General features: G+C 44.2%; 1 protein-coding gene across 2 annotated transcripts in view; it reads right to left on the bottom strand.

The window, feature by feature from the left end:
• The window catches only part of LOC144791266 (uncharacterized), a 1067603-nt gene that overhangs the window by 517772 nt on the left and 535298 nt on the right, over nucleotides 1-14533 (bottom strand). For both annotated transcript variants that reach the window (XM_078665920.1, XM_078665919.1), the window contains exon 3: nucleotides 6801-7021. In XM_078665920.1, coding sequence (XP_078522046.1) covers nucleotides 6801-7021 — 221 coding nt within the window. The remainder of the gene's footprint in view (nucleotides 1-6800; nucleotides 7022-14533) is intronic.

Genomic DNA, 14533 nt, shown 5'->3' with positions numbered 1-14533 from the left:
GCCGATTATCTGATGAAAAGTGTTGGGCCTTGCGGGTAATTGATTGTGGGCTGAACAAACTGAAAATTTGCTTGTCATCATGAATCTGCTTTTCTTTGTCGAAGAAATATGTGAATGGTCAACTGTAAAATAAGGAATGTTTGCCTGAAGCATAATATTTTGTATAAAAGGGATGCCTGGCTTTGTAAGTTGAGCAGTCTCCTGAGAACATACACCGTGTTGTACTTCTAGGATACCTGTTACTGGTTGCAGCCAATAAATTTGATCTTTGCCATCACCAAGAAGTCTCTGCGTTTCTGTAGTCTGAGACAGGAGAACTCGAAGTCTTTGGGTGTGTCCCCTGGCACCGCTGGGTTCTAAATAACCCGGTACTTCACAGTCTGACGGGATCCTGCTAATCAGGACCCCAATCTATCTGCTTTCTCCCTAAACTGTTGTACTATGTACTTAGGTACACCCCAGAATGGATACTGGGGTACCCTTGTCAGTGCCTAGTATAAGGTATCCATGTACCCAGGGCATAGGTACCCCAGAGTTCTCCCATGGGCTGCAGCATGTATTATGCCACCCTCTAGTAAAGGAAGGAACTCTTTAGATAGAGGGCACCAACTTATGGAGCTTGAGAAAGCTAGGCTTAGGCTCAGGCAAGAACAGTTGGCCCTTGACAGGGAGTCCCTTGAATTCAGAAGGTTAGCAAGAAATTGGGACTACAGTCCCATGGTGGCAGCAACAGTGTCCCTAGAAGTAAGGTACATACTTTTGACAATAGGAACCTGAGCTAGATTGTCCCTCCCTACCATGTTGAGGATGACTTCCACAACTGGGTAACTGCTTTAGAGAGGGCCTGTAAAGACCGGAGGGTCCCTCAAGAGCAGTGGGCAACTATCTTGTGGCTCTCCTTTGCTGGCAAAGGTAGAGATAAGCTCCTCACTGTTAGAGAAGAGGATGCTGACAATTACTCAGTTTTGAAGAGTGCTCTCATTGATGGGTTTGGCTTAACCACTGAACAATACAGGATTTAGTTCAGAGGCACCCAGAAGGCACAGAATCAGGATTGGGTAGACTTTGTGGATAGTGCTATTAAGGCTCTGGTAGGTTAGTTGATTGGCAGCAAAGTGCATGATTTTGATGTATTGTGCAATTTGATTATGAGGGAGCAAATCCTTAATAATTGCCAAAATCAGCTATTGCATCGGTACCTGGTGGACTCAGATTTGACTTCTCCTCAATAATTGGGAAAGAAGGCAGATAAGCGGGTCAGAACCAGGGTGAAGCAGAAAAACCAGAACAATGGTGGTGACCAGAAGAAGCAAGATTCTTCAAAAGCTCAAGATAAGGGTGGGGGCAAGGGTAAAGACAAAAAAGAGCCTTCATCAGGGCCCCAAAAACCTGCATCGGGGGGGTCACAATCTAACAAGGGAAAAGGCAAAAAGAAACCTTGGTGCTATCTCAGTAAACAGAAGACCCTTTGGACAAGAGATGCTGATTGTCCAAAGGCCAAAGAAACTACGCCTACCACGACTGCCCCTAAGGCAACTGTTCCCCTAGCACAAGTACACGCGGTGGTACAGGGAACAAGTGATTAGTGGGGTTAACCTTGGGATCTGAGGTGGGTTCTGGCTTAGTGAGAACTGCAGCTTAGGCTGCTCTAGTCTGTGATGATGGCATGGATATTGCCACCTTAATTGTCAGTCCCAGTAACCTGGGCAAGTAGAGACAACATCCTTTGATTAATGGAACAGAGGCAATGGCCTACAAGGACACAGGGGCCAGTGTCACCATTGTGACAGCGAAACTTGTGTCCCCTAGACAAATCATACTTGGTGAAATGTACCAAGTGACCAATGCAAACAATGTCAGAACTGACCATTCCTTGGTAGTTGTTAATTTCAGCTGGGGAGGGGTAACTGTCCCTAAAAAGGTTGTGGTAAGTTCAGACCTACCAGTAGATTGTTTGTTGGGCAATGATATGGAGACTTCAGCATGGGCTGAGGTTGAATTTAGGACTCACGCAGCAATGTTGGGCATCTCGGCAGATATGTTTGCTTTGACTAGGTCACAAGCTAAACTGACATCCACTGAACAGGTCCTGGATCCTGTAACAAAGGCTAGTTAGCTACTTTTACTGGCCCCACATGTCTCAGAAAGTAAGGGAGTTTCTCAGCCCCTGTGTCACCTGTCAAGCCTGTGGCAAAACAGGTGGACAACCAAAGGCCCCCTTGATACCACTACCAGTGGTTGGGGTTTCCTTTGAAAGGGTAGGTGTGGACATAGTGGGTCCATATGAACCTCCCACAGCATCAGTAAACACATTTATACTAGTGATAGTGGATCATGCCACTAGGTATCCTGTGGCAATTCCCCTTTGGTCTACGACAGCTCCTGTAGTAGCCAATACCCTCATTGGTGTCTTCACCAGGGTAGGGTTTCCTAAGGAGGTGGTTTCAGACAGAGGTTCCAACTTCATGTCTGCTTACCTAAAGCACATGTGGAAAGAGTGGGGAGTGCAGTACATGTTTACTAAACCCTATCAGTCACAGACCAATGGCCTTGTTGAGAGGTTCAACAAGACATTGAAAGGCATGATCATGGGGCTCCCTGAAAAACGCAAAAGGAGATGGGATATCCTCTTGCCATGCTTGCTTTTTGCCTACAGAGAGGTGTCTCAGAAGGGAGTAGGGTTTTCCCCCTTTGAATTTCTGTTTGGCCATCCTGCCAGGGGACCACTCTTTCTTGTAAAAGAGGATTTGGGAGAAGCCTCTCAAGAACCAAAACAAGACATTGTGGACTATGTGCTTGGCCTATGGTCCAGAATGGCTGAGTACATGGAAAAAGCATCCAGGAATCTTGAGGCCAGCCAGGAGCTCCAGAAGCACTGGTATGACCAAAAAGCTGCATTGGTAGAATTTCAAAAAGAGCAAAAGGTGTGGTTATTGTAGCCAGTGGCACCAAGGGCTCTCCAGGACAGATGGAGTGGCCCTTACCCCATCTTAGAAAAGAAAAGTGAGGTCACCTACTTGGTTGACCTGGGCACAAGCAGGATACCAAAAAGGGTGATCCATGTGAACTGCCTTAAGCTTTTCCATGATAGGGCTGACCTCACCATGCTGATGGTGACTGATGAGAATCAGGCGACAGACAGTGACTTTCTGACTTCCTGACTTCCTCTCATACAGCCCCAGAAATGGGTCAGTGGATGGAGCTGTCTTTTCAGCCACCCTCACTGCCCAACAGCAGACTGATTGCAAGCAAGTCTTGCAGCAGTATGCAAGGCTCTTTTCCTTAACCCCTGGTCAGACAAACTGGTGTACCCCTGATGTGGTCATATTGAGGGTCATCTTTGTTTTCCATGGGCTCCACTAATTGCTATGGACCTGCCCTGACTCCTCTGCTTGTGGTGAGTCTCCTAGACCTTGTTGGTCAAAACCCTGCACCTCTTGACTTCCCAAGGTTTGTTGGGGCTACTGCCAAACACTGTAACTTCCAAATGGGTAAACAGTTCATGTTTGGTGTCTTTGGATTTGTACTGAAGCATCCTCCTTTATGGTGAAGTAGGTTATTACAATTTTGAAAATGCCCCTTTTACAAAAGTTGTCATTTTCCTGCCTAGGCCACTTGCTGCCTGCAGCTTGTCTCTGGGTCACATGACTGTGGGCAGTTGGGCTTTGCGTATGCCTCATATACAGCCACACAAATGAAGGCTTAGGTGTGCCTGGATTGGCTATCACTGGCAGGCGTGGAGGGCGGAGTTAGGCACAGCCCTACTTATACTTGAATAGACTGTGTCTTGTCTCCACACAGAGAGGTTCCTAACCCCTGTCATTATTCTGGAGCCAGGACAAGGGAGGTAGGAAACCTGTGCATTTCAAAGGGAAATCACTAGAAGCTATTGTCACTTCAAAGGAGACACCAGGTATAAATATTAGATCTCAGACACCAACTCTTCAGCACACTTCTGGACCTGTGGCGACTCCGCCAGGAAGAAGGACTGTTGTGCTGCTCAAAGGACGACCACTCTACTGGACTGCTGCACTGCTGGATTACTGCACTGCTGCCTTGCTGGATTACTGGCCTGCTGCCCTCCTGCCATACTCATAGGGATTGGACCTGCACCTGAACCCAGGACTCCCAGAGAGACTCCTAGGGCTAGTCTGCTGGCCTCCTGTTCAGAACCACAGACACATAACAGACTCCCAACCACCTGAACCAGCATGCAGGTCCAGCTGGAGAAAATCCCCTTGACCCCCAAGTGGTGCCCCTCAGATCCCGGACCCTTGGTATTGCCTCAGTGAAACTAAATTGAGGTTTTTGGGCTCTTTGTGACCACGAATGGCTCCACTGGCACCAAAACCTTGTTGCTTGCAAACTGCCAACATGAATTTCCGTGAACCTGACCCTTCGTGTTACAGCATCGACCACTTGCGGAGAACACCATCATGAAGCCCTGGCCTGTCTGCCCTGGATGACAACATATTCTTCACACTACTGCGATGACTGTCCATGATGCCAGGCCTTCTCTTCATGCTACATCGACGATCATCTGCAATGCTTTCCTGTTCCTCACGGCCCCCTCCACCTCAAACAGGAATCTTTGCACTGGACTGAGAAGGCACATTTTCAGTGGGAATTGTATCCGACCCACACCCCATCCTGGTCAGCCTAAACTTGTGACTTTCTCCCAGTCTCAGATGGCCAGATAGCCGTGAGTTGTGCTTTGGGCTTTTTTAACGCTATTTTAGCTTTAATCTTTAGAACTGGATACCTCCAGCTCTACTGATTGGATGTTTGTCGATTTGGTCTTGTTTTGTTTATAAAATCTACTCTCTTTTTCTAAATTGGTGTGGGATTTTTCTTGTGTTGTGTTTTCACTTTATTTCTGTTTGAAGTGTTGTGTAAACACATTGACTCTACGTTATGCCTGACACTGCTCTGCGCAAGCTACCAGAGGGTTGAGCCCAGGTTAATTTGGGGTTTGCGTGTACTTCGCCTTGACAAGGATTGTCGTTGCTGCTAGAGTAGATTTTCATCCCCCTCAACATGTAACACAATTTCTTACATCCTGCAATCACAAAAACACACATGACTGAGTAGAGAGGGGCATTTCGTTAAGCAGAGTTTTTTTTAGAGCTAAGGCAAAGTGAGTGGTGTGAGTGGTGTGATCAGTGATGTGCTACCATGTGAATGTAGCATGCATAGTGCTTTGTTGGATGTGAGAGGGCCAAACACACTGAACAACAAAACTGCACTGCATTGCATAATGCAAACTGGTGGTGAAGATGTTGAATTCACTGTAGATGATATACTGCTCATATATCAAGGTTGTTTGAAGAGTTATGACCACACAATAAAATGCTTGAAACTTGCATGCAGCTAGGTTTATAGATTGATAAGATAAGATTTATGTGGACTGATAAGGCTTTTGTAGGAGCACCAGATGCAAAGTCTGTATTGTTGAAAACTGTTTTATGGTAGCCCACACATGTGGTAATTTTAGACATTATCTCTAATCCCTTACTATGTTCAGTGGAGGAGATCAGGATCTTCTTTGGTTATCAGTTTCTCAAATTACATTCAAACCAGAAGTAGTTAATTTTTGAGATAGCTGCATCACTCTAAGTTGTCTAACCTAGGCACATAGCCTACTTTGGAGTTTTGACAAGAGAACTAGGCTTCAACCATAATAACAATATTGTACTTAATGCCCAGTCTATGGTGATGGCTGTGCCTGCATCTTTCTTCTCTATGTATTGGACAGAAATCCTGCCACTTTTTATACAAGTCAGCGACACTTCTGGGCTTACACCAATTACTGGATGTGACATTGTTAAAGGGAAATCACTCTATCAAGGACTTACCTATAACTTTATGAACATTGCACAGTTCACCTTCTTTGTGGCACTTGATGATTTGATCATGTCATGACTCCCCCTTCTTGCTCTTATCCCTTGGTTAACTCTGGTGATGCTGTTTCAATTTAGGATAGTCTGCAAAGCACTTTGTACTGTTTATGGGAATGATCTTTAATTTTGATACCAAGTTCAGGCAATGCCATGTAAGTACCCTCTTCAAAGTCTTCACTCTTTGTGGTTTCTCCATGCCTCGCTTTTTGAGGTGATGAACAGAGAGTGAGTCTTCTCTGATTTGCTGATTCTTTTAGTATTAAGTGATAGCTGAGTTGAAGCTTTGTGATATCCATCTGTGTTTTTGTTTGACCAGATTCTTGATGTTTTAATACTTAATGTAAACTCTTGATGATGTCTGTAAGCTCACATAAGATAGGACTATATTGTTGAATTTATTGTATTAAGGATTCCAAGTAGTGTGGTGGTAACACCAAATCATTATTTCCTCTCCAACCCATTTTCACACACAAAAACTAGTGAGATTCTCCTGCCCTGCACCTCTTAAGAAAAGGGTCTATAATCCAATGTGCTTTATACATATACAGGCTTCCTCCTCATCATCTTTTTTCATTAATCATCTTTTTTTGCACTTCGGATGCCATTTACAGTGTGCTAAAAAATAATTCTGATTCAGCCTATTCTGGAAAATCAAAACTGTATATCCTCCCTACTTTTTAACAATTCTGTATTTTCATTTTTTTTTTTTAGAATAGCCTATTATAAATAACAATAAATGAACTAATCGGAGGCCAACTGGGATCTAGAGTAGACTAACCTTGCATAATATAAACTTTGCACATCCCTAATAACAATTAAACTTTCAGTGGTGTGGTGTGCTTACATGGTACATATAAGTACAGTGAATTCATCACAGATTGTCCAATAGCTCTGCTGTACCTGGATCTGGTGGGCCTGCCAAGCCGGTCTCCGTAGGTTGAATTCTGTGGCCACGTGCTCTCCGTGAGGTCCATCACTGATGTCTCAGATACACTGGCCTGGAGGTATTTATGGGATCTCTCTGGTGTGCAGAAGTACTCTCCATTAGAACAAGGTAGATTCATCCCTGCTCTTGATGGCTTTGGGCACCATAGTGAACATTGACCTGACAGCTGCTCATCCTAAGGGAGGAAGGAAGAAAACTGGTGGAACAATGGAATTTGATATGAACTGAGAGTTGTCCGTTATTAATGAGTGTGAAAGCAAATTTCTACTTCAAAATGAGAATGCACCTGTAAATGTATTTTTCACACAACGTTTTATTTATTTATTTATTTTATTTATTTTATAGCACTTATAAGGCGCGCAGCTACCCACAAAGGGTTTCCCGGCGCCGGACTAGCAAAGCACATGACACAACTAAAGAGAAAGCAATCGGCAGGCAATTATTTGTTGAACAACCAGGTTTTTACGCTTTTCCTGAATCTTATATAGTTTTCTTCCTTGCGTATATGGATGGGCAATGTGTTCCAGAGAGTTGGACCCAGATATGAGAAGGATCTCCCGCCCATTCTAGCCCGTTTGTACCTCGGCACCGCGAAGTTCGCTGCTGTACATGAACGGAGGCTGCGATTGGGGAGGTAAGGCTTGGCAAGGTCTTGTAGATACTTGGGGGCAGTACCAGCTTTGATTTTAAACAAATAATTCAGGGTTTTAAAGCGAATCCGGTTTTCAACCCTGAGCCAATGCAGGTCCCTAAGATGTTTGGTGATCCTGGCGTATCTAGGGATTCTGCAAAGCAGTCTGGCAGCAGCGTTTTGCACGAGTTGCAAGCGTCTTATTACTGCTTTGTTTGAGCCCAGGTACAAGATGTTACCGTAGTCAAGCCGAGATGTCACTAAGGCATTGACTACGGTCTTCTGGGTGGTAGTTGGTAACATCCAGACAATTTTGCGTAGCCATCTAAGAATAGTGAAGCATATGCCTGCCACTTTATTGGCTTGCTGTGTCATAGATAAACTGTCATCTATGATAACCCCAAGGTTTCTGACCTGGGAAGCTGGTGGCGGGAGCTTACCTAACGACGTCGGCCAACATATGGGTAATGCTACAATCAGTAGACGTTTCAGTTTGGAGATTTTCAGAAAGTTTCTAAAATCCCACTAACTTATAAATATGCATAACAAAATTGTCTTTGATCCTTTACTATAATTGAAAAGGTGAGATATTTTCTCTAGCAAGTTGGATAAGTACATGGATATTCTCCATTTTCAGAAGGAAGCAAAACATGTGAAGGAGAATTTTTTCCTCCACTAGTGGAATCTCCTCTGTCTTTACGACCCCCTCCAGAAATTGTTGAACTGTCCATTACACCCACCACTAACCTTCCCCCACACAATCCCTAGGGAGAAAGAAATTCCACGGTGGATCATCTTCTGGATTAAGCCCTGCCTCCAAAATTAAGAAGGTTTTCCATTGCCAACCTACTAACATTTGGAAGTTTTACAATTGCACCTATAAAAACCGCACGCGGATGATTATTATCGTGCAGCATTACATTATGGCCTTCATTACCTCAGACCTCAGACTGCCATTGCGAACGGCCCCCTTGCAAGGTAGAGATCAGCCTGTGGGGCAAATTCTTATTCTTGTTGAATCGAATCGTAGGGGCTTAGATGACAGCGTTGACATTTAGATAAGCCCTGCCTGACTTCAACATGGCGGCCAAGACGAGACATGCCTGACCCGGACTTGGGGCCTGCCATAGAGTAGATGAGTAACATGCAGGAGTAAAGCTACTGTAAGATGGCAACCAAGCTACATACCCTTTCCTACCATATCATCCTCATTATCTCCACCCCCTGTTTCCGGACTCAAGACTTTTCGGTCACTTCAAGATCTTCAGTCTAAATCCGGTGAAACCCGAACCACATAGCTAATTCCCGGTGGAGCTGCTGAACACCTGGCTGAAGAATGGCAAGAATTTCCTACTCTGTAAATATGTAATATATAATTGTCTAAGCTTAATCGCTGTTAAAATGTAATCCTGAGTAAATTTGCTATTTGTATATTTACACAGAGTGGAGACAGGGAAGTAACCATGTCTGACGTCTGGCTGGGTGGGACAGGGATCCTTCTCAGTCCTCAATTATGTGTGATCCCCATTTTCACGGTGGACTCTCTCAACAGGGCCGCTGAGACTCCAGGGCATAAGATGCTGGATCCCTCCCCAACAAGGGGAAAGGAGTCCTTTGGTCACGGGCACACTCTAAAGAATGAGAGAGGGAAGAGGTGGGGGAGGGGGGAGGAAACCCAGCAGGAACACAGTGTTGGAGGAGATGACTTTCAGTGGTAAGGGGATCAGTCCCAGTCCTGCACTATGTGTGACACCCCTGTCACTGTGGACTCTCTCAGAGGGGTCTCTGAAACTCCAGGGCAAAGATGCTGGATCCATCCCCAACAAGGGGAGTAGGAGTGCTTTGGACAAGGGCATAGTTATGGGGGCCATTTGAGGGAGTTAAGCTGGTAGAGAAAGGCACTCCCTGTAAAAGGGTCTAATGGCATTGCCTCTTCCCACTTGGCTAGCGCCACGTTGACATAGCACCAAATCGCTAGGCTGGAAGGAGGAGCTCTGTGTTGCTCGTACAGTCGCCATTTTAAGAACAGGCAACACCTGCAGCAAATACCTCATCTGGTGTGAGTCCATTTGGATTCAGGTTAGTTCCTTGGGTGGTTTCAACGTTATCACACACTAAGCACAGTAGGACACGCACCTTCCTTATCGCAGTGGCCGGAGACAGCTCCTCAACGTAGTTTGGCACTGGCACCTCTGTCAGCTACATCCTGGTGCAGATTCAGCAAGAGTTAGGTGCCATCTTGACTGCCAATCACTCGGCTGCCTCAACAAAGACAGAGCAAGGAGAGCACTAGAAAAATTGCAGCAGATCAAGGGGGAATTAATGAAGGAGCTGTCAGTTTGAGCTCCATATTGCACACGGGTCAAATAATTGTAGCGGGGTGAGTGTAGACGAGGTACGGATGGGGAAATTGATGCCACCATATTAGCGTCAGGCAGGTACAGGCAGCATCTCAGTAACCGAATGTCGTGAGTGGCAGGTACAGTGCACTAGTCAGCAGACAAATAGTATATTGAGCAGAGGAATAAAGTTGGATTTCCTCATAGGGGGCAGCCGCTCTGCAGGAAACAGATGCATCATGTTACTTGTTGTATCATACCTGGATGCAATGACAGAAACCGCAAAATACAAGTCAAGCGGCACACTATGCTAAGCACAGGTTTTTAGCTTATGTGTTTTAAAGCCACGACCTTAATTCCATTGGCCACGCCCCTTTGGAGACCCCACCAGTTTTTTCATCCCACTTAAAGCACTGGATGTGAGGAATAACTGTAGGTGTTGGTGCTTGCAGGACTAATTTTCCTGACAATTCGAAATTTCGCCCGCTTTTGCTGCAAAAATCTCTTGGTGAAAATATGCAAATCTGACAGGGCCAGTAATGACTGCCTGGGGCTCCCTCGGAATAGAGTGGCCACTCGTAATGACGGCCTATATTTTCATTGCGCACACTATTCACCTTCGAATGAAAACCGAGATGTTACTTGTATTGCAACTGGCATGGCACGCTTATGACAAATGTACAGGCATTGCCACTTGGGCCAAAAATTAAGTTACAGCGAATATTTCTACTAACATCCGAAAGCATCATCCAGAAATTCAAAGCAAATTTTCTAAAAGGTACACGGAAATGAGCGAAAACGTTGAAGTCCTGAGTGTTCCAAAAATACCTTTTGCCCCGCCAGAATTTTGAATGGCAAGCGAATGTTTTTTTATTCAGACCCGGAAACAAATCTAGTTTATTGCAGACATTTATAGCCTAAGGTTTCCCACCCAAAAATCTGAGAGGAAGACAGAAAGCTCGCTATGAAAGCTCTCCGGTGTAACAATACAAATCACTTTTTCAATAACCCTGTTTTCTGGATCCGCGGCCATCCATCTTCTCGAAGAAAAACAAAGCTAATTGAAACAAACTTTGTACTTTCCGTTAATGCCACTCTGCGAAGCGACATGGCGCTGGTGCTTTTCTCGGCAACACCACAGTGCCTCAGTTTTATGTACTTTTTAATTTCCGCTGTGGAAAATCTGTTCCTCATAAACGGTCTGCCGGAGAAAATGCGGAAAAAGTTGATTCATTCCATATTTACATTCCTGCTGGTATACCTGGAAAAGAACCAATTGCAAACGTTTGCCAAGAAAAAAAGTCAGGGAAGTCTTTAGAAAAAAAAAATCTCTTCCCATGTGCAGCAAGTCAGGGGACGGGGAGCCCGGGAAGGGGTTTTCTTTGATGTTATAAAAACACGTCGAGCTCAGGGGAGGTTTACGTTTTGACCTTAACTTAACACCATAATGGTTTCAATGAAATGAATTGATAGTGTGAAAAAATACAGCTTTCCCTGATACAACATCGCAGAGAACACAGATTCCTCCAGAGCACAGTCACCTGGAAATGTGTTCGTCCACAATATGGCTGCTACAAAAGCAAACCTGGTGTGACTGACTCATTTGAATAGCTCCAGGTGTTTGTTGCTGGCATAAACAAGAGATAATATTTCAGTAATAATATTCAGATAGGGGGACCCCAGCGAGTAAGTGCTCTTGGCTTCAGACTGTGACTGCAGTCTCTGTGAGTAACTGCACAGGGGTGGTGATTACAGCTTTAAGAATATTTTTTATGTTTTTTGCAAGTTATCACTTTTATGCGGTACTATTTTAGATGGAGGGTTACATGAAGGCGCTGCATTATTTGTGGTGATTCTGCTCCAGCACGTGTTGCTTCTCGTTAGCCAATTGATTATATCATATTAATTCGTCACAGATAGGGTTGGGTAAAAAAGCCATAGTGATCTGTGTACTTGACCGCAATCTCACCTTCTAATTCTGATTGTGCCAAGTAAATATTGCCCAGGTAGGAACTATCTCAAGGCGGCATTTTCGTCTTCCGCAGAGGGTCTCATGTCACATGAAGTGTAGTGAGCAATAGAGTGGGTTCTTGTACAAAATGATTGTCCGCAACCACAGTTTTTTGGGTCTTCTAAGTAAGGTTAAATAGAGCTTTCAAAGAAATACCCTAATACTACAGATGCTACTGTACCAGAACTGCATCCATCTCCAATCAGCTCTCCACTTTTTACCAATGCTCGATTGTTGCGTTTTGCCGGTCCTTTGTTGTGTACTGCCCTGTAAGCGTGGGTGAGCAGCTTGAACCGGCATCTCTTCGCGACTGGTAGCCAGTGGAGTTTCCTGAGGTGTGGGGTGATGTGCGTTCGTCTAGGGAGGTCCGGGAGGATTCTGGCTGATTTGTTCTGGATAGTCTGGAGTCTTGTTATGAGTTGAGCTGTTATTCCTACTTAGAGGGAGTTGCCGTAGTTTAGTCTGCTGTTGACTAGAGGTTGCATAACTGTTCACCTAGTGTTAGTTGGGAGCCATCCAAAGACCTTCGGAGCATTCAGAGCGTGAGGAAGCAATCGGTGGAGATGGCGCTAAAACTTCCTGGATTGGGCCAATGTTTAAAGACACAGTCGAAGTCAGTGTATATCGAGCAGCAGAGTGTCCCTCTAATGTCCAAGTGTTGGTTTCGGGATCCCAATTAACTTCACCAATATACGAACGTCCTTCACCCTACAACTCCAATCTCGCAAAGTCAACTCCACAGTTTGGTCCAAACTACTTGAATAGTAGAAATGTGGGAGTATCTTGTAGTAGTTTGAGCCTGAAATTAAATACTATTCCTTTCAATAGATATTACTGAATTCCAGTGTTGTAAATTTAATTATATGTGCAACATATATGGTAACTGGAATCAGTGAAAAGTAGGAAATCAGAAATAAATCAAATATATTAGGTGCCATGGCCCCATGATGGTGTTAGATCTTTCACATAGTCTTTCACATGCTCAAGTATGAATGAAAGTAGATGTTCAGGCTCCAAAATCATAAAACCATTCTGTTTCGGTACCTCCCTTAAATTGCAAAGATTGACTTCCTTACCTTTGAGTGCATTTCCTGACCTTTGAGTGTATGTTTGCAATGCCATGGATTTTAATTAGGCATTATTGCCACTACAATAGGAATTAAATGGCTTTGCAATGACAACTCAAGACAATGGACCAGAGATGAAGATGACACTTTGCATTGAAATGAAAGGCAATTTACAACATATAACACCCTTAAGTAGGAGCAAATAGACATCTATGATGTGTTCTACAACCAACTATTCCCCTCCACCCTGCTCTTCCTCATTCTATACAAGTCTGCCCCAGACAACTCTTTCTGATGCAACACTTTTCCCTTACCTAACCAACTTCACACTTAAGGAACACATTGCTACAAAACAAAGATTGCCTTGTAGCAGCTCTCTTTTCTAAAGAAAGCCAACCCTTTTTTCCCAGAACGTTACTTCAGAACTGCTGTTCAAGCCCTTGAACTCTTGCAGTTGGAAGATGATAATGCCTGCTCCATAGACTCCCCTACACTACTCAACACTGGCACCCGTATATGCTGCAGCACATTTCATCCAAACGCTGAAGCAAAATGATCACCTTATACCTATCCTGATGGAACTCCATTGACTCCCGTTGCCTTCCTGCACCATCTTCAAAACTAGCTGCCTCATTTACAAAACCATCACAACCAGTCTTAGCTCCACTTATCATACAGACAAGCCCACCATCTTTGTAGGGTCTTGGCATACCCACAGCCAGGACAAACGAGCATTGGCATAGCCAACAGGTCTCGGCCTTTGGGACCTGCTGCATAACTAAATACTTATAAGGTCCCAAAGGCGAGACCTATTAGCTATGCCAATGCTTGTATAGACGAGCAAGCGATATATAAAGCAAACTATTTGAAATGTTCAACGGTGCCAACCCGCGACCTGATGAAATTACTTAGAGATTACCAAAATGGTCCGTTATGAACATTTCCATCTTTCAACTAATTTTGACTTTCAGAGGTGGATCATCCATTTTGGAGCTAAAATGAGCATCTTTATCGTCATTTTCATGCTTCTAGGGAGCCAAAACTCAAGATTTGGCTCATGGGTAAAAGTGACTTAAAAGGACCCAAATGCTCACTTCGAGGGCTTAAAACGTGTTTATTCACTGCGGGAAGAGATATAAACAACATTTAGAGTAAATTAATATTCATGCGAGAACCTTCAATTTTTCATGCAAAACGATCGATGACCCGCGACCTGATGAAATTGCTCTGAGATGACCAAAATGGTCCGTTCTAAAAATTTCCATCTTTCAACTAATTTTGACTTTCAGAGGTGGATCATCCCTTTTGGAGCTAAAATAAGCATCTTTATCGTCATTTTCATGCTTCTAAGGAGCCAAAACTCAAGATTTGGCACATGGTTAAAAGTGACTTAAATGGACCCAAATGCTCACTTCGAGGGCATAAAACGTGTTTATTCACTGCGGGAAGAGATATAAACAACATTTAGAGTAAATTAATGTTCATGCAAGAACGTTCAATTTTTCATGCAAAACAATCGATGACCCGCGACCTGATGGAATCATCAAGTTCGCAAAGGGAAAGGCACACAAGTTCCTTTTTTAGCTTTCAAAACTCTAGTATTCACCCTGCAATAGAACTGGCAAAAAAACGGAGAAAC

The sequence above is a fragment of the Lissotriton helveticus genome, chromosome 11 (assembly GCF_964261635.1).
Source record: "Lissotriton helveticus chromosome 11, aLisHel1.1, whole genome shotgun sequence".
Lineage (NCBI taxonomy): Eukaryota > Metazoa > Chordata > Amphibia > Caudata > Salamandridae > Lissotriton > Lissotriton helveticus.
The sequence above is the reverse complement of the archived record's forward strand: the minus strand, read 5'-3'. Positions and strand labels throughout refer to the sequence as shown.